The sequence below is a fragment of the Zonotrichia albicollis genome, chromosome 7, assembly GCF_047830755.1.
Source record: "Zonotrichia albicollis isolate bZonAlb1 chromosome 7, bZonAlb1.hap1, whole genome shotgun sequence".
Lineage (NCBI taxonomy): Eukaryota > Metazoa > Chordata > Aves > Passeriformes > Passerellidae > Zonotrichia > Zonotrichia albicollis.
In genome coordinates, this window is record NC_133825.1 from 28,430,193 (window position 1) to 28,450,383 (window position 20,191).

At 37.2% G+C, this 20,191-nt stretch overlaps 1 protein-coding gene across 34 annotated transcripts in view; it reads left to right on the top strand.

Moving 5' to 3' along the window:
- The window catches only part of KCNMA1 (potassium calcium-activated channel subfamily M alpha 1), a 406,748-nt gene that overhangs the window by 363,739 nt on the left and 22,818 nt on the right, over positions 1 to 20,191 (top strand). For 20 of the 34 annotated variants that reach the window (XM_005481495.3, XM_005481496.3, XM_074544762.1 and 17 more), the window contains one exon: positions 19,196 to 19,309. In XM_005481495.3, the coding sequence (XP_005481552.1) occupies positions 19,196 to 19,309 (114 nt within the window). Of the gene's footprint in view, positions 1 to 19,195; positions 19,310 to 20,001; positions 20,086 to 20,191 lie in introns of all 34 variants that reach the window. The other 14 variants (XM_074544761.1, XM_026799790.2, XM_074544760.1 and 11 more) reach the window with 1 other exon arrangement.

Genomic DNA, 20,191 nt, shown 5'->3' on the forward strand with positions numbered 1-20,191 from the left:
CGGACTGCATGTTAAAAAATTAAAGGTGACTCTTTCCATAGATGGTCTGGGGAAACAGGGAATAGCATAAGTCAGGCAACCAGCAGCCTATTTTAATTGGAAGCACTGAATGAGGAGGGGTTCTTGCAAGCCCAGTTGCTCCAGAAAACAATTATCTTCACAGTAAATTCTCTGTTTATGAAATCTACAACTCCTGACTTGGTTCTGCTCCTTTCAGTACTGTAAATTTTCATGAAAGACCTTGAATAAAATGATTAGACTGTCAGAAGCAGTTAGAATCAGTGGATAGCACAAACTTTACTGGAAATTATATGCAATGTGACATTTTTGTCTCTGAAATGCAGCTTTAACATACGGTGGACACAACTATCATGACAATTACATAAAGTAGATGATTCAACTTTTGCTGGTCAAGAAGCAGCATATTAGAACAAACTCACAGATTCTTGCTGACAATTAAATATCTTTATTTATAGAGCAAGTTGTCATTTTACATTTGTGTATTGCTTGCCTGAGTTTTTCTAGATCTTAATGCATGATTTTGAATTAAGACATTCTCATCAACATCATGCTTGGATGATGTGTTATTCTTTCATGTTACTTCTGTTACTGATCATCAGAAACACTGACATTAGAAAATATGGAGGTGTGGCAGAAGTCAGTTGCTCTGTGACAGGGTGTTGAAAAGAGAAGAAATAAAACAAAATATGTGAGCAGTCTAAGAAATGTATGGGGTGAGCTGCAAGATTTTTGGTGAGGGATTTAGCAGTAGTTGCTATTCTGGGTAAATAAATAGTATTTCATATGTATAATTATGTAGTCAGTAAGTGATGGAATCTCATATGAAATCCTGATATATAATTCATGTTTACATTTCCGAAAAAAATGCTAAGTTATTGAATATACAAGGATCTTTCTAGTGTGTGTCTGTGATTGTTTCATTTCAGCTTTAGGCAAAAGGTGACACCAGTACAAGAAGGGTGCCATAAAACAGGATGCGAATTTATTTAACCATCAGATAAGCCATAATTGTTGGCAAGTGTTGAAGTACAGGCCTATGTCTATAACTCCTTTGCTTTAAGTTGGTAGCAGGAAGAAAATCCACACATTTTGGGATTTCATTCCTTTTTTCTTAGAGCTTCATCCTCATCACCTGCTTTAACACCAAAGTCACTCTCAGTCCTAGGCATATTAAAATGTGTCTCTGTATCCATCCAAACATGCCCTTTCCAGCCAGAGATGTAGCTTTGAAGCAGAACCCAGGTGCAATCTGAGAGGAAGGATCTTGCAGAAGGAGCAGGTGGGTGGACACATGACAGCATACTTTGCTGAAAGGGAAATTTCTATAACAATAGGGTTAGCAATTCCCAATGCATTAACTGCTGAAAAATCAGCTCTGAATTAATCTGGTTTGCATCAACAAAGGATTTTCTGACTACTAGTGCAAGATGAACTTAAAACACACACAGCCATTCTCATACAGAAGTGAAGATTTGATAGTATTTCCTTATGGTGTAATAATATCCCCAGGTTTTCTAACTGGTTGACAGTAATTATCAATTATCTGGACCTTCTGTGAGCAGCAGCGTTTTTGTCCTCTGGCTTGCCCATCTTGGGTCATAAGTGATCCTGCCAGAATTGCATCTCATCTAAGCACAGTGCTCTGCCTCGACCTTCCACAGAAGAAAAATCCAACTCAAAGTTCCAAGACACAGGAAAAAAATAATAATCTGGACCAGAGCTACAAATGACCTAGCGTATCCAGAGGGGATGGCAGTAAACTATCTAAGTTGTCAAATCTATGTTCATCATCAGCTGTCTGGCAACATAGGACCAGATGCATGGCTACACAGAACTGCTTGTGCAAACAACCTGTCTTCCTTAGGAAGAAAAGCTTACTAACAATTTTGAAAGGATTTTCTGGTCTCCTTTACATAAAATATGTACTTCTACTCGAAAAGAATTTCTTTCAAATTAAACCTGTGCTGTTGGAAGTTCACTCGTTGAAAGTGTTCTCAGGGCTGTCTGCATTGATTGTTTCAAAGGTGACTGGGCAGCTCTGTAGGCTTGCTAGAGGTTAGGGCTGCAGACTCTAATGTCCTGAAAATGAGCTTTGGAAATCATCCCGGCAGTTCATTGCCTTTGGGAGACCTAGAACCTGGATTCCAAGGACAGAAAGGCCAAAGTGTATCCCACTGAAGCTGCAGCACACTATTGTTTCATTAAAATATCTCAGATTTTGAAGTACAGAATGCTGTAAAATGAGAACTTGGCCCACCTCTTCACAAAATTATAAACTCAACCTTATTTTTGACAAGAAAGCCCTGTGTTTGACTTGATCACCTCTTAGAAATCTTGACTGATTGTCTTCCTAGAAAGATCTGTAAAGAGGTATGTGTTTGGATAAGAGGGTCACCCCCAGGTACTGGAGATTGCTTTTTATTGTCCTTTCTGTTTCTCATTCTGTTTCCTCAAACAGAAATGAAGATTATTTCATCAAGAATTATTTTGGAGAGCAGACCAGGGAATATTAGACCCATAGTCATACCATGTGCTCCTCTGTCATAACATTTTTCCAAAGCACCCAGGAGGACTGGATGTGTGATGGGTTCTGCCTTGGCTGTTAAGCTGGGAGACCTCCAGTAATTTTCCTTTCCTTCATTTTGTTGACATTTCCATCCTTTCTTCTTCAAGTATCATCCATTGACTATTCCTATATAGTTTTTCATGCTTCTCAGTTTTTTCTTAGAGTCCTACTTTGTGGGGATTTTACTTGTTATTTTATCCACCAGATGAACATGCCCCGACACAAAATATTTATCTTCAGTTGTAACTAAAGCTGCTATTTGGCTTTCTTCCCAACACCCAGAAAGACAATTATACCTAGCTGTTTAGAGATTTATAAATACTGTACTGGAGTAGCCTCTGGGTAGTAACTTTAGATATCCAACTCAATAATTTTCTTTTATTGGATAGTGATTTAGAGCATATTTTGAGTCCTATATAGTAAGAGCAGTACATTTCATTAAAAAACACTTACTAAACAATAAAGAAAAGTGATCTCATAGCTCCAAGCAGGTCTAAAGTACAGAAAGGGGAGGCTGTATAGTAACATTTTGTCCACAGACATTCTAAGACAGATCACAGTACAGCAGTGTAGACGTATTTCAGCAAAGTAACAATTGCAGCTGTTTTCTGAATGACTTCAACTTATGAGAATTTTCCCTAGGAACACTATTTCAACACATGAGAGATCTTTTTAGGGCCCTCATTTACAGTTCTCATAATAGATCCTCCAACAAGAGAGAATAAAGAGAAAAACATGAAGATTGGATGAACTCCTGTGTAATACATTTCATACATCATGGCAGGATTATTCTGGGGAAAATCCTATAAAATCAAGTAAACATACTCAGAATTTTACACACTGATTTCCAAGTGTAACAAATTGCACAAGGTAAAATAGCCCTGTACAAGTTTCATTTTATTTGATCCAGTTCCTTTTAAAATCACTTACGACTTCATTGTCATCTTTTGTTGCAGCTGTCTTAAACTTTGATTGAAAGGACAGGAAGCCAGAGTTTCATTAGACTTATTTCACAATCTGATAACTAATTCTTGTATCATTGCAAAGTTTTATGAACTTAGTCTCACAATTTGCTGCAAGAAATTCATTAATAAAATGAATTTGAGATTTGCTTTCCATTGTGATTGCAGATAATGTATTCTTTTCCACCTCTACCAATCAATAAACCTTGATTGCTTTATTTCTGAAATGTTAGCAAAAGGCAGAACAACCATATTATTGGGATTGAAAATGAGAAAATTCTTAAATAAGGGGAAAGGATAAATACTGTCTGAAGTCCTTTGTTAGCAATGGTTTTTGCTCTTTCTAGGAGATAACTGTATTTCAATGCTGCTAGAGAAAACTCTTTATAAATTCAAAGCAATAGTTTTATTCCTGAAGGAGAGGGGGTTTAGCGAATGTTGAATCTTATATCCTTTATTTTACAGTCATAAGTTTAAAGTTCATATTTCAGAATATAGGCTTGGATAATCATAGATTAAGTTAATTTTTAGGCTTTTATGGAATTCAATATTCTGTGGCAACTCCAGCACTGTTTCCTCTGTTTAATTTGTTATATTTAATAAAAACGTAGGAATAAAGAATCTTGCTTATTTAATGCAGAAAATCAAACTTTATTTAGCTGCACTAAATAATTGCAGAATTTAAGGAGCTACTTTACCTCTTTAGAAAGCTTATAAGTAAATGTAGAATATCGAATGTAGATGTAATATTAAAAATAAATAAGTGAATAGTGCTGGCAGAAAGTGAAAGATTTGGGGTAGTTTTTAAAAGTGAGCTATGACATTAGCTTTATTCTTTTCAACCCTTAGATTCCTGTGTGTCTCTGTATATCAACGTCTTTTAGACTGCAGAATGCTTGTTATACTTAAACTAGCTCATAATTACCTAATTCATACAGATGTTTTGAAAGCTACTCTCCAAGACAGTATCAATCCTATCAGTCACATTTTCAAAAATGGCTTTTTACATTAACATCAGGGTTATTGTTTTGCAGGATTGATAGTTTAGTGTAGGAGTTAGCACCTGATTAAGGGTGTTTTTACACTGGTTCTGAATGTTCCTTTTGTTAGCATCAGTTGTTGCAATAATAGTAATAATCCAATTAACAAAATTTTCTACTTGGTTGAGTGATTATTTTTTAGCTAACTGAATTTTAGGTGGTTGTAGTTTGGTTTCATTAGCCCTTTTTGAAACAAAGGCTGACCATCCTAATTAATGAAGTTAAGAACTGAAAAATGAGATAAGGGCCAGACATGTCCCATATCACTATTTACTCCCAAAAATATAGTCCAATTTTTGAAGATCAGGTCTATGTGATAAATAACTCAGCATTACCTTTTTGCAACATGCACATAATTTCTTATCCTGCTGAACTAGATGGATCAGTTGATAGTTGTTATTTATTTTATGGTAGCACACTGGAGCTCTAGATGGAATTAAGAGCTTGTTGTCATAGTCCTGATATATACAAGAATAAAATATGGCCTTTGCCCTGGCAAGTTTATAATCTGATGCCTTGCTTGTTCCAAAACTTATGTGCTCAATGTTATACAGGTTAATAAATCTCTCTGACTTCAATGAAACTGTCCACCTGTGTAAAGTTAGATTATGTGCAGGTCTTTGCAAGATTTGGACTTAAATAAACTAAAGAGTCTGTGTGGGAGAGAGGCTTTTCACTTTTTTTTCCTGTGCTGTAGAAACCAGCTCTTTGAGGACCTTGGTAGGCTTCCAGTCTTCACATGAAACCCTTGGCAGGAAGGATCCCATGCAGCATCCTTCACATTTGTGGTACCTTTCCTTGCAGCTGGACACCAGTGTTGCCCGCTGGAATTGCACACACAAAGTAGTTCCCCACATCCCTCAAAGTTTTCATGGAAAGAGAAAAATTATTAAGAAAAGAGGGTTTTCAATTTTATTGCTTATAACAAACTAAAAATGTGTTGGATGAATGGCTGGAGGGATATATTTCTTTGATACAATTTTCTCTGGTTTTGAGAAATACTGTAAGGTCCTAGCCCAAATACCTTTAAGTTTTCACAATTGCTTCTTCCTCTTCTGCTTTAAGATATCTTCTGCTTCAGCCAGAGAAAAATAAAACAGGATGAAGGAGGTAGATAATACAGTACATCAAATATGTGATCTCACACTTAAACTATATTTAAGCATCTCAAAACTGTTGTAAATTTATGGTAACTCAAATTTATTATTATTTGCTATTCAACATCTTGAAAGCAAACCCCCTATTATGAAGGTGTACTATTTTGTGCATTTCTGATGCTGAGGAATAAAAAAATGCACTCTTTTTATGAGCATTAATTATACACCAGGCAAGGAAGCAATTGCCTCTATGTTATGAAATATTAAATCAAAATGCTTCCTGTTCCCAGATGTCCCAGAGATAAATACAGCAGTATTTTGAAGCCCCACTCGGAGCTGTTTTCCCTGCAAATTTATAGTTTTGTCTCCATTTTCAGAAAACCCTGTTTTATGTGAAGTATAGCACTCTTGGTAGTTTTTAAGGAGCAAACTCCTCTGGAGTTGCCTATGTAGGCAACAACTCTTATGTAGATTGCACACAAGGGATCTGAAGTTGAAAGGCTCCTTTAAGATGACAAATGGGTTGAAAGTGTTATTGTCTTTGATTGCATGCCTTACATCATCTGTATGTAGGAATAAGAGAGCTATACTTTATCTTTAGCCATTTTATAAATATTTAAGTCCTTAGAGTTGCCTAAAGATATTAAAGCATATTTTACAGTAGTTGGAATATAAATATTATATATAGCACAAGATACCAAAGTAGTTTAATGAATTCATAATTTTCTGTTCACTTTTATTGGAATGTGTTTTATGTTCCAAAACTTCCATTTAAAGAATAAGAGACCATTCTGCTCCCTGACAAGATGTGAGCTGATAGTGAGCGTTATCAAGGTTCCCTTAAATGGTGATATGAGGCTGCAATTAGCAAGACAAAAGGGCACATGAGTATTAGAATGTGCTGCACCCACCTCTGTGTTTTAACTTTTAAAAAAACTATTTTTAAGAAACCATATGTAAGTCTTTAAAAAACTGTAAGGTGTTTTGCATCTCCCTCTGTGTATTTTCTAAAAGTTCTTAATTGCATAAGAAGTTGTGTATCTAGATCCAATTATACTGAGGAAAATTTTTAAAATTTGAAGGTAATTTTCAAAGATAACCAACCACAAAAATTTTACAACATGAAATGTGTAAAAGGTCTGTGTTTCATGGCTTTGAATACAATGTATGTTGTTGTTGTAATTCTAAATCTTTCAATTTCCCATCAAATATAAAAAATTCTTTTTAATATTTCACAGTTTAACTATTTCCCAGTAGGAGTCCATGCTGGGTAACGCTTGCTAATTACCCACAACAGAAGTAGACACACAATGCTGGTAAATTACCTGACCCTTTGCATTTTAATGAGACAACAAGGATTTCATGAAGTGATGTTGTTTCAGTGGTTAATGGTGTCAGCAATGTTGTAATTGTAGGCTGAGGCACATTAGCTGCACAACCACATGTAGGAAGGGTTTCTCTCAACAGGCCCTTTGGAGAATAGAATAGGGTATTATCATTAAGCCTATGTCATTTGCATGCTGCTAATCACTTACTTTATTATCTTGTGTATCCATTGTCTTTCTTTAATTGCTCTTTAAATGAAAATTAAAAATAGTTCCAGTGCCCACGATACTTGTGATAGCATCTTGATTATGAAGATAACTTCAAGAAAATGGAACATATAGATAATATATTGCAGGAATACAAGATAGTTTGAAAGTAATGTTCCACAGCAGGCAGTCTCAGGAGCGTGATTCGGGTGTCTCTCTTTGCTTCACTACGTATTGTTTGCTTAATAAATGGTTATTTATATTCATAAAGGTGATGGGGTTTTTCTAGAGATCAATGTCACTGGTTTTGCTTTACTGTGGAAGGAGGTACAAAGCATCAGTATCTAGCAGATTTTACCAGTCTAATAGCAATACAGGAGAAATCTGGATTTTTGTTGTTTCCAGTTAAATCCTAGCCTGTGATCTCCAAAGCAGAAAAGCTGAATCTATCACCTGCTAGTGATTTGCAGAACTTTGACAGCTTTAGATAAAATTTATAAAATTCTTGGCATTCTGTTTTCAAGAAAGACCTCTTAATTTAAGTTTGACGTGATTAAATATGAGACAGCCCAGACTTTCCATAATAAGCATTTTCTAAAAGATTGCTAACTTCTGGTTATCAAGAACCTGCTAGTTCTTTCAGCATCTGCAGGATGGGATATTCAGGCTGACTTGAGGCACAGCCTTTGTTGAAGAATCAATACTGCTGTGCTCCTAATTATACATTATTTTTGGAGCTTTTCCACATCTGAACATACCAGAGCTGAAAAGTAAATTATTAATTTTGTAAATGGTGTGGTAGGAATTTTTGTTGAAGAAAGTTCTGAACTAGTTCTTGTAATTTATTTCTATTCAACACACCTAAATAAGTTTATGGCTAATGGAATTTTTGTAGTGGCTTATTTAGAGACAGGATTAAGATCTTACAAAATGTCTGTAATGTCATAGCAATATTTGATCTTTTGCAAACTTTCCTTAGAACTTTGAAGCATATCCTGTGGAAGTATAATGGAGATTCCAACCTTTCATGTTGACTTGAAGTTTGGTTGCTTGCTTAAATTTTCTGTTCAAGTTCAATTGTCAAATACTCTAATTTAGAAGCATGATTACTGGTTATTAGTGAGAGGGAAGGTATCCCTACAATGTTTACAGTGTATATATTTTCTGTAGGTTTGACAGAGATTTTTCTTAAATGCATAGACAGGCTGGTAGTATGTAGACAGGCCAGCACACCCATGTAGGGGTTCCTGTTTCAAAGTTCTTGCACTCTGCTTGTTCTGTGACTTAGCAATGCATCTCCAAGTGAGGGCAAAGACAGACAGGCATTTTTGAAACAGCTCCTCTAAGAAAAAGAACAAGAGACTGAAATCAGGCAGTGTAGTGTGGGGCCTGAGAAAATGTTACTTATTTGTTTAATCGATTAATAGGACTAACAACTCTACAGTTACATTCTTAAGTCATTAGCCACAAGTGTGAGCTTGCTCAAAAATAGTTTATGCTGTAAAAAAAATCAGATTCAGAAAAGGGGCTTGACCACTTTGTTTAACATATTCAGTGGTATGGTTTAGAAACTGTGTATATCTGTTGTAAATCCTCAATAGTTTGCATATTGTTACTATTCTAACTTCTAATTAAATATCTGGTTCTTCAGTGGTAATGTAAGCTCATCTGTCTGGAACTATCTTCCATTTCCAGATGTAGACTGAATTATATAGACAGAGTGCTTCTAAAAATTTGGACTGGGTCTAGATTTTCTTTAATGGCAACTTGCTCACATTTCACATGTAAATCAGTCTTTACAACTTATCTGCAGATTTATATTTTAGATTGGCTCAAAATCACCACTTCTTAAACTACTTCTTAGCAACAAAAGCCCACATTGCAACTTGAATATTTATTCTCAGAATCCTATCAAACAATAATAAATAGGCTAAAAACTCTCAGAAATATTCAAAATGCCTAATTGTAAGGAGAGCTATTTCCACTGATATTGGTACTAATTAAATTAAAACAAGGAAGAAAACATTTCATTTTTTATCAACTCATTTAACTCTCTACTAAGGAATAATAGATAGGAAAGTTAATGTATTAAGTGTTTGTAGACATTAAAGTAGTGTTTAGATTCATGGATGATAATAAGTAGGCAGTGCTGACAACCAAAAAAACCACAATAAACCAAACCAACACAAATAAAACCCCACAAAAAACTGCTGGAAGTTTTCAGGATGTCTGTACTGTGACTGGATACTGTAGTATACATTTTATGATTGCCATTTAATTTTCACTACTTAAAGAATACCACATTATATTTTACTGTTATCACTGTTTTTACCAGCTTGTTTGCTAGTTTAATGGGTTTTGAATCCCATATAAATAAAATAAGTAAGGAGGTGGTGTAGAGACACTTCTGCAGATACTTCTTTAAATATAAAAAGACTGAGCTGTCAGAGGTAAGGAAAACTCTTATAGATTTTAGAAAAAACTCTGATAAAATAATGAGTCATTCTGTCATGATAAGGAATTCATTTTCTTTTTAAGATTAATGTTTGTAAGAGGAGAAAGACAGTGAGCCAAAACAGTGCAGACTTAGCAATGGAATTTTCTCTTAAGAGCAGACTTTACCTCACTGGTTTTTTGAATACCTTTCCTTTTTTCTTGGTATATTTGAGCAAATAACCTCTTTATTTACACTGCTGACTCTATGCTTTGGATATGGCCATCAGAGGCATGAGTTGCTCTCTGAACTCTTGATTCTGACTGAAGCAGGGGTTTCCAACTTTACAGGTTGGGTGAACCCACTGGCACCAGCAGTATCACTGCTGATCTTCAGGCAGTTTTACTGACACAACCTTAGGTACTATCAGTAGCTAATATATTGCTACTGGTACAGCATTCAAGAATATTCAAATGGAAAGCTACTTCAGATTCCTCCTGATTCCACAGCTGTGCAGTTTGTATTTGGGTTTTTTAAATGTTGAAGAAAAAAGGAGTAGAAAGAAAAGGTTGTGATTTCTTGTGCTTTCCAAGGGGAAGTTGGTTGAGTGAGCGTTATATAGACTGGTATAGTTAAAATCAACCTGATACTCATTTTCACACATGGTATCTACAAAGATGTCTTTAACAGACATGCTACTCTGAAGTTGTGTGCTACAAAAGGCAGTATTTGAATGACAAAGAGCATGACTGGGATTTTTTTTCCTTATTTATGATGTTCAATTTGGAGTACTGGTAAAAAGTTTTGGCTTGCAGAAAACCTTTGTAGTGGCGTGCTGAAAGCTTGAGTGTCAGCATTAAATTCCATATTAAAACCTCTTTTAAAGAGAATATATTCGTACATGAACACAGGATCCATGCTCCTTCACTATGAGCATTTAATAAAGCCCTGACATTTTTAAAATACTTTTTTTAATCACCTACCTACTGGCACTTGACTATCTGCATAGGACAACCTGTCCACTTAAAGCTTCTCTAGGATTTGGGGAAATCTGGCAGGACAGGACATGAGCACAATGGGCTCTCTAGTCAGCAGGCTTTGAGAAGTTGCATTTTACAATATAGAAGAGGAGCTTTTGTATACTTGCAAATAGATTAGACTGCAGGAAATATGCAGGAGGGCCTATGAAGCATACCTGCCAGATAAATTAGAGGTGGTCTTGATCTGAGTCCAACCTGTGTCAAAGCTCAGCTCTGAGAATTCAGTTCAGATTTCTTTGATAAAATGGGGCTATAGCCTTCACAGTTCAATCTTTGATCCCCAAGACAGCCTTGAATGGGGGATTTTAGTTTTGACACAGCCTGTAGAGAAATTAATGGTGTTTTACCATAGGTTTCCAGCTCAGTTCCAGCTTGAGTAATTTGCAAGTCTGCTGGCACTATTTAGCCCACACAGGCCATGAAGTCGACCATAAGTAAGTCCAAGTTGATGGAAAATCAATATTGCTAGAACAGAGTGACAGATGTTGATTATCATAAAATGTCTGTTTAAGCATTTTGTACGTATCCATTTCCTCACTGCAAACACCTGAATTTTTTGTGGAAGTTACAAAGTAATTGTACTTAAAGATGTGGACTCGTCTGCTAAAGAAATTTTCAGAATATATATTCCGAAAAATGACTGCTGTCGTTATTACTGTTGCTGCTCAGGGGAGCTATTCAGATGCCTCATTTATTGGAGCTTAATAGATTAAAAGTCCAAATTGAGTCTCATGATATAAACCTAATCAAATTCTAATCTACATAATTTTCTCATAAGCAGCATTGGGAAATTTGTTTAATTTATGTTTCAGTAGTTGCCAATCAGATGTTGGACAACACTGTTACTTTTATTTTTCATATATTTGAATTGATTACTTGCTATGATATCTGTCTTTGCTCTTCCTTTACACGAAGGAAAAACTCACTTTTTTGATATAATGACTTAGTGTAGAGTCTTGTCTTACATGCCAATATATCATTTTTAGTGGTGAGTTTTCAATTTTGTTTCTAGTTATTGAATACCTGTCTCTCTAAAATAGGTAATGCAGCTTAATTTATTTGATAATTTTTATTCAGCATATTTATTTTTGCCTAAGGTCTAAATATACAGAGTTGACTAATGATTAAACTGAAAGGAGTTTGGCATTGTTGTATACTAAATCATTTTAGCTGTAAACCTGTGCTACAGATAGATGCTACTAACTTTGTGGCCTAGAAGCACCTAGTGTAGAAAACTATTGAATAGTAAATGAGGAGAAGAAAGAATTAAAAAATAAAAATTATAAAAAAGTAGCTAAAAAGGGCAAATTTAATTTTGTTTACTGCATAGAGAAATAGAGTTTCCATTCAGGCAGACTTGAGGGAAGTGCTATGGCTAGCAAGTACGTATAATCTTGCTTAAAGTGAGAAAAATAGGAAGAAGTGAACATTAAGGCTGTGCTCTTCAAACTATTAGTAAAGAAAGCCCTTTTTTTTTGGTAATTTTGGGTTGTGTAAGCTTGTGATGAACCTTGGCAGAGTTAGGGTCTGGGTAATTACGACATAAGATTTTGTGAAGGGAAAAAGATTGCTACAAAGCCAACCACAAAAAAACCTAGGCAGTTTCAGGTGGACTTTGTTTCTTGGGTGTGTATGATAGTGAAACTCAAAATGGCACTGAAACTGGGAAGAGATTTATATAAGTACCTGTTAACAGACCCCTCTAAGTTATACATAATTCTGCCCTAGGTTTAAAATATTGCACTTTTCTAATATATTATGCTGTTCACAATTGAAATGGAATCAATGTGGTGTGATTCAATGCTAGATGATGAAACTCCAATCCTTCTCTTGATCTTTGTTTTTACAGCTTAATCCTACCTTGTTAGAGCAGCCCAAGATCCGGCGGGCCTATAAATCATTTACACTTTCAGCACAGGGGGCCACTAACTCATCCAGGAATGGATCTCACACTTTGGGGAGCAGAAACTAGCATTGAACCCACTGCCCTGTGCTTCCATTAGAGCTTTGATTTGGATATTTTCACTGTAGGTTTCTGTAATTCAGCAGAAAGTGAGCACAGGGACATTAGAGAAGAGCTCTTTCTTGGCAGAAAGTGGCATCTGGTTCTCTGTGACGTTGTCTCTCAGAGTTCAAAGCTCCAGTGTTGTTACATTCCCAAAGCATTGGAGGGTTGCTAAAGTTGAGAAAGATGTCCTTCTTCAGCCTCCACTTTCTGTAGATTTACCTTGGCCTATGTTTGGGCCTGGAGCATCTCTGAAGATGCTGTCTCTCTCTGAGAGAGCTGGGAGCTTGTGTAGTCACATCTGGCCTCCTTTTCCAGACCTTTAGCGATAATCTCCAAGAGATTATTGGATATTCAGCACAAATCACAGTAAAACTCAGAACTGAAGCCAGAATTTAGGATTTCCAGGTTCTCAGGCCAAACTACAGCTCTCTGTCTCAGACCCCATGGGACACTGAATTGTTTCTAAATTGAATGGCTGTAACAGATTCCCATGAATGTCAGCAGCTCTTTAGCTGCATGACTGCTGCTGAACTTTCCAGGTATACCCAAGGGCTGTACTTTGGAGAATAGCAGGTATAGTCTATCATTCAATTGAATTCACAGGAATATTAATGACATTGTCAGCAAACAGTAGCAAAGGGATACAACTGTGAGGTCCTTTCTGAGAATTATTTCTTTTTGGCTGCCTCTGCTTAATGAAAATACTTGTCCCATATTTCTGCATGATAACCTGTTGAGGGCGTGTTTGGCAGTTCACCATTATGTGTTATTAATATTTGCTCAAAATATTATTGTTGTCTCATATTCTTTAGGTGAACCAGAGGTAGCTGGATGTACATATGTTTTTTAAATTATATTTGAGGACTTTAATGCATATATCACCCAGTGAATGCCATGACATCTTTCCCTAAAATAGCATTATTTAAAGGGTGCTATCAATTTACAAGGTGCTTTAATAACAATGCCACAACATTTAGGTCTGTCAAGTGGATTTTCAATTTGGGATAGTGCCTTCTGCCTGCACAGAGTTCCAGTTTAGTAAAATGTATATCTTTGAAAAGGAAGGGAGAAAAAGAAGAAAGGGGCAGAGAAAAAGGGGAAAAGACTCATAAAGGATCCTTTATGGTCCTTAAGAATGGAGGATAACTTATAAATGTAGCATAAAAGTCCATTTTTGTGAATATGTCCATCTGGGTCTTGGTGGAGTCAGTGGAACAGAAGCAGTGCACATCCACAAGACAAATTTCTCTCTACATTAAAACCCCAGTGAACCTTTATTGGTCCCCTCAGCAAACTCTAAGAATATATTTACTGCTATGAAGAGCAAACTTTCCTGCATTTTGTGGGACATTACTCAGTTAAGTGACCTGCAAAGAAACAAAAATTAGTGGTTTATGAGCAGCACAATCATTTGGCCAGCAGGCCAGTTGCTCACACATAAGCAGAGCAAAATTGGTGGTTCTTTCAGTGAAAAAAAGGCATGTTTAGCCATGACAGCATTCTTTAATTTTGAACTTCACTGCAGTGCCACTGTGGGTCTCAGAATACCTGCATGTTACTGCTGAGACACAGTTAGTGCCTCCCTGGGAGGACCACAGGTCAGCTGGCTCAAGAGGCACAGAGCACATGAGCCCAGTGCTGCTCGTCCCTTTGTTGGTGGAATTTTCCAAGGGACAGTGAGGTTTCATAGCCACCTGGCCATGCTGAGCTCAGAGCAGGAGAGCATCTCCTGGTAAAAAGAGCTTGCCTGCTATTACCGAGGAAATTTCCCCTGTGTTCTCTTTCCACAAAGGTGAGAACATCTTAAAGACTTAGATTTTTGCTTCTGATGTAATTGATTAGTTTTTGCGTACTTCTGTGAGCAGTAGTATCTTAAAGGGAGCTGGGAAATGCTCTTTGCTCAAAGTCAGGACGTTGAACCATCAGCTTTCTGCAGAGAACTGCAGGAGGCTCAAACTCCTTCAGAGCAGGTAGCTGAGGAGGGACATGGGAGCCCCTCCTGTCAGGGAGGGATGCTGCTGCCAGGAGAGAGGCAGTGACTGCTGACTGCCAGGCCTTGCTGATTTGGAGCATGTCAGGAGCTCAAAACCTGTGTTCCTCTCAGAGCTGTGATGTTCTTAATCCACTGCTTGGCAGTATCTTGTTTCAGAGACAGAGAGGGGTGGGCTGCCTCCTATTGAGGCTTCCTCAGTTTGATAAGGGAGACCTCATTGCTGTCTCCAGCTACATGGAAGGAGGTGGTAGTGAGCTGGGGGCTGGTCACTTCTCCCTGGTTACCAGTGAAAGGACAAAAGGAAATGGCCTCAAATTGTGCCAAGGGAGGTTTAGATGGGATATCAGTGAAAATTTCTTCATTATAAGGGTTGTCAAGCATTGGAACAACATTCCCTGGCTGCCCAGGAAGGTTGGAGTCACCATCCCTGGAGGTATTTGGGAGACATTTAGATGTGACACTTAGTGAAATGGTTTAGTGGTGAACTTGGTAGTGCTGGGTTAGTGGTTGGACTTGATGATTTTGAAGGACACTTCAGACCTAAATGATTCTATAACTCTATGTTGTAGTGATTATCACTATAGCCAGTGGTGGTGGGTTGACTGTGACTGACAACTAAGTTCCACAGTGGGAAAAAAGCTCATGGCCTGAGGTAAAGCCAGTGAAGCACTCTCCCAGTACAGCAGTTTAGTACCAGATGCAGTGACTGCTGGAACTGATATGATTTTGCTTTACCTCCTAATTGTTGGCACAGAGAATTCCCTTCTCCAGAAGTCTCCTCACTGTCACTGCATTTCCTTCCACAGGCGCTGTGCTCAGACTTGCACAGACATGTGAGTTTTACTGCAGAGGTTGCTCCCGTTAAGCAATTGTAGCCAGAGCTCCCCCAGTTGTTTGCAGAACAAGGAGATGCTGTGTTTGTGAGATCACAACTATCAGCCCTGTTTTACGATTTTTATGAGCATTAATGGAACAAGGTTTGGGGACTGAAGGAGAAAATGGAATATGAAAAGGAAAATGAAAAGAGGCTGTGAGGAAAGCATGTCATTTCTAAATGAATGGTCTGTGCAGAGGAATTGAATCTTTTCACAGCTGAAAATGGATCTTAAATCTGATGCCTTAGCTTGTTTCAGCTTCTGTAATGAAATAGAGTTTTCCTAATACCCTGTGACCTGAATTTCTCCCTGCTTTATGGGTGCTATTCCTTGACGTACAAACCTGTATTCTCTCAAGTCAGCATTTGATGATGGATGTCAAAATACAGGTCATGTATTATGCATATAGCATTACCGATTTAAGGTGTTTACTTGTCAAGTTGAGGAAATTCAAAAATGTCACATTCACTGAATCTGCACAGCTGTCACTTGTAGTTTTTCATGCCTTTAAATGAAAGTTCTGATAAAGCAGGTTAGTTTCCTGCACTTTTTTTTTTGTTTTCTCTTCTGGAGGAAAAAAATAGACAGCCTGTGTATGGAAATTAGTTTGTGACTTGGGAGCAGGAATGTGTCTTGAGGGTGTTTGATAGCACACAAAATCCCCAAATATTTCCTCTTCCTGAAAATATTCCACAATTCTTATATTTCTAGAAGTGTCTGAATTAAGTACGAGCAAGGAAATTAAATTATCAGATACTTCTCACATCTTTCAAGACAGTAGGATGAAAAATATTAAGGCATGAGTCTATTTTTCATTCAAGGAGAAAACACAATCCCTTTAACATGCTTCCTGCATTTCAGACTGAATGCACTATGTGTGCAGTGTGCAATTACAGAGCTTCTGACAGTCTGTGTCTAACAAAAATGCCACATTTGCTTCAATCTTCTGACACCATCCCAGGAAGACAGATATTCTAAGGGTTAGAGAGGTGGCTACAAATGGCCTCTGATGGAGAGTGTGCGTGTCTGTGTATATGCACGTTGCAGTGAAGGGGAGGCAAGAAAAACCTGCACATTTGGCTGAGTTACATACACTAGCTTACTTCAATTTGCTTTTAACTGGCAGGGAAATACTGCTGTGCTCCTACCACCTGAAGGGCCTGATTCACTAGGAGGTGGTTTAGGAAGCGTGTCCTGAGATGTGGGTAAGAGGCTTCAGGAAAAAAGGGAGAGGTAGAGCCTCCAGGGATAGTCCCAGCAGTATAATCCCTGGAGTGCATGAGAACAATATTAGTTTTGTTTATTTTTATATAAGTGAGCATGAAAAGTCATCGTGCTGCCATTTTGACTTGTAATTCAGCAGGGGACCCAACTGGGCCTGCCACTTTAACTGCCCAGGGAATCTGCAGCTACCTGAGCTTTTTCTAATGTGACAAAGGCCATGTCTTGCATCTCCTAAAAGAATGCATTCCACAATACAATGCAAGGCACTGGATTCTGCTGCAGAAGGAGGTGTCACACTAACACCCTCCTATCCTCAGATAGCATTTCCTCCCCTTGGAGTCCCACTTCAGTTTTTCTGCTGTTGTGAGAGAGTCAGTGTTACCTGTAACTTACAAGGTGGTGACTGAAAGACACCTGTCAGACTGGTGAGCCTGAGGAATTTCAGGCTCTGCCACGAAGAGATAAACATTCAAAGGGCCAGAACAGCTCTCAGTCATAGTGCCAGATACAAGGAAACATCTGCAAACTGAAACTGGCTGGGACCACAACTCCCTGTCACCAAGCTGGTCTTTGTGAGTTCAGCACCACAGGTGGTGTGACATGAATGACTGTTAACATTTCTGATTGCCTCTAAGAAATCTGCTTTATAAAGATTTTCTATCCACTGATGATATTATATAGAATTTCTCTACTGACTTAGGTTTCCCTATGGCAATGTTTTTGTCTTACAAGCCCGTTGAAGATATCATATCCACTTCTTTTCTCCTGAGGAATTTCTTCACAGACTTTTCACTCTCTTTTTAAGCTATCCTGTCTGTACAATCACTATGTTGCATCTAGTTTTCTTGTGATAGTGAGAAGGAAATTCTTACCAGTACCTTCTGCAGAGCTAGGAAAGTGTCTTCCCAGTGACTCTAGTTTCATTACCTGTATATTCTCAATGTGATACAGACAAAACATAGAGATAGATGAAAGGAAGGAGAACATTAAATCCCATTAAATCAAGAAGCCCAGATCTCACGGTCCTTGTAGTTTAGGGGCAGTTTAAGAGTGATGTAATTATCACTGGAAGAGAACTGTAAGTCCTTAAGACAATATAAACCAGTATGGTATGCTAACAACTACAATTTAGTTTAGAGATTTCCTGTAAATTGGTCCCCAAATAGAAGGCAAGGTATCATATGATCTTCCTCTGAATTCAGTACCAGGTGAATGTATCCATTAATTTAATGGAGTGAAACAACTTCCACACTGCAAGAAGATTATGAATTTAAGTCAGAAATTGATTTTGCTGTGAATAAGTTGAGAATAAATGTATGGAGAATTCAGCACTAGTGACGAAGGACCAAAGGTCTGTCACCTGGATGTCAGGAAATTGGAAATAATATTGAAAGAAAAAAAAATTGAATGTCTTTTTTTTTTAAGTGTGTTTGAAGTAAACTTGGCTCAATTTTATTCCTAGCAGACAAATATTTGTGTAAAAATACTGCCTTGATATTGGTCTATTGGTCTATGAAACCATAAAGTCACTTTCTAGCTTTACCATCACTTCTGCAATGACATTAAATGAGCATTCACATGTTTTCTATAGCTTTCCTGGAAAAGGGGGATGGAATGCACTAGTCAGTCTCAGTGGTGAATTTCCAGGCCTGCTATTGCATGGGCTTTTGTATAACTACCCATTTTTCAGTACTTACAATCAAACTCGAAAAGGTTTTGCTTGGGTATTTTTTGTTTGAAGGAAAAAAAAAAAAAAAAAAAAGATGAAAACACTCAATGTCAAGAGCTCCATTTCAAACAGTAGGCAATCTGGCTGAAAACAGTCTTTTTTAAAGGTGAATGTTGCTGGTCTCCCAGGTTTTTTTTTTCTCTGACTGCCTTCCAACATGTTTCTTCTTCCACCTTTATTTCCTTCAAATTGTCACTCTTTCCAGTTCTTTTCAAGCAATCCTCTCACATAACATTTGAAAACCTGTGTCTCTTTCCTTTCATCCTATCTTTTTGTATTGTAGACTGGACCCTTCCATCCCAGTATTCCTACAATTGTAGTCCTCACAGAAATGCATATTATAGATGGTACACATGAAAATTACAAAGACCCTGCTATGTGTGGGTGGTAGTGCTCTTGGAAAACAGTTGGATAATTTTAAATCTTGATTTCTGCTCAAACCTAAAACTGGCTAATGGAAGCAGTTCGTTCCTCATGGTTGTATTACCATTTACAAACAGTACTCTTTAAAATCTTAATTGCTGTTTAAGCAAAGGCTTTTGCTTTGGAATGGTTTGTTTTTTGTTGTTGGTTTGTTTGTTTTTTTTTTTTTGGGGGGGGGGTTTTTTGCATGTAGTTTGTCCTCTGTAAACAGTCTCTATTTTTCTCTCTTCATTTTTTTCCCTTCCTTTTAGGCTTTACACCTCCAGGGATGGATAGGACATCTCCAGACAATAGTCCAGTCCATGGCCTTTTACGTCAACCCTCCATTACAACAGGAGCCAATATCCCTATTATAACAGAGCTAGGTAAGAAAAGCAAAAATTTATCCTTCCATATACATTTCCATGTCTTTTTCCCACTTTCCTTGTTATGTAGATACAGAAAAATTACCCATACTGTTACATATTCTCTTTTGATAAGTGTTTTAAATTACTCTCTCAAAAGAAAGTTTAGGAACAGTTGATTCACTTTATTTGAATAACTGAAATATATTTCCCTCCTTTGGGTTTTCTCCATTTTCTTAAATAAATATTCTATCAGACAAGATGATTTTTGCATAGTGTAACAAACAAGCAAGGGTCTTTGGGCTAAGATTAGAAAAGGAAAAAAGGCCAGAGTAAGTATAAGCAGATATTTCCTGTGCATTTAATCAATTGTAAGAGGCCATTTGTTTATTTCTTCATGGTCCAAAACTGTTTAATCATGTGTAACCAAACTCTGTATAATAGTATGAGATATTTCACTCCTGAGAATATGATGATGGTAGGTAACTAGACTCTGATTTCCACTCTAGCTGTGGGTATTTATGTTGTCAAGCGGTGTGATGTGAAGTGCAGAAGCTGTTCTGTTTCTTTCATGGCAAATACAAACTTGATTTGTGGTCCTTTGTCCTTTTGTTTTCTTTTTCAGTTTTATTTTTTAGAGCCTTACCTGTCTTTTTCCCTTACTTTATTCTCTTTCTGTACTTTCTTTCCCCCCTAAATACTTTACTTACTAGCTAAGCCTGGCAAACTTCTGCCTTTGGTTTCAATCAGTCAGGAAAAAAACAGTGGAACCCACATTCTAATGATAACTGAACTGGGTAAGAAGTGCCTTTTTCCTTCACATCACTGTGTTATTTTCTGTTGTTGTTCTTACTGTCATCAGCTTTTCCTTTATTTATCTGGCTGTATCAGAGGGGCTACCCT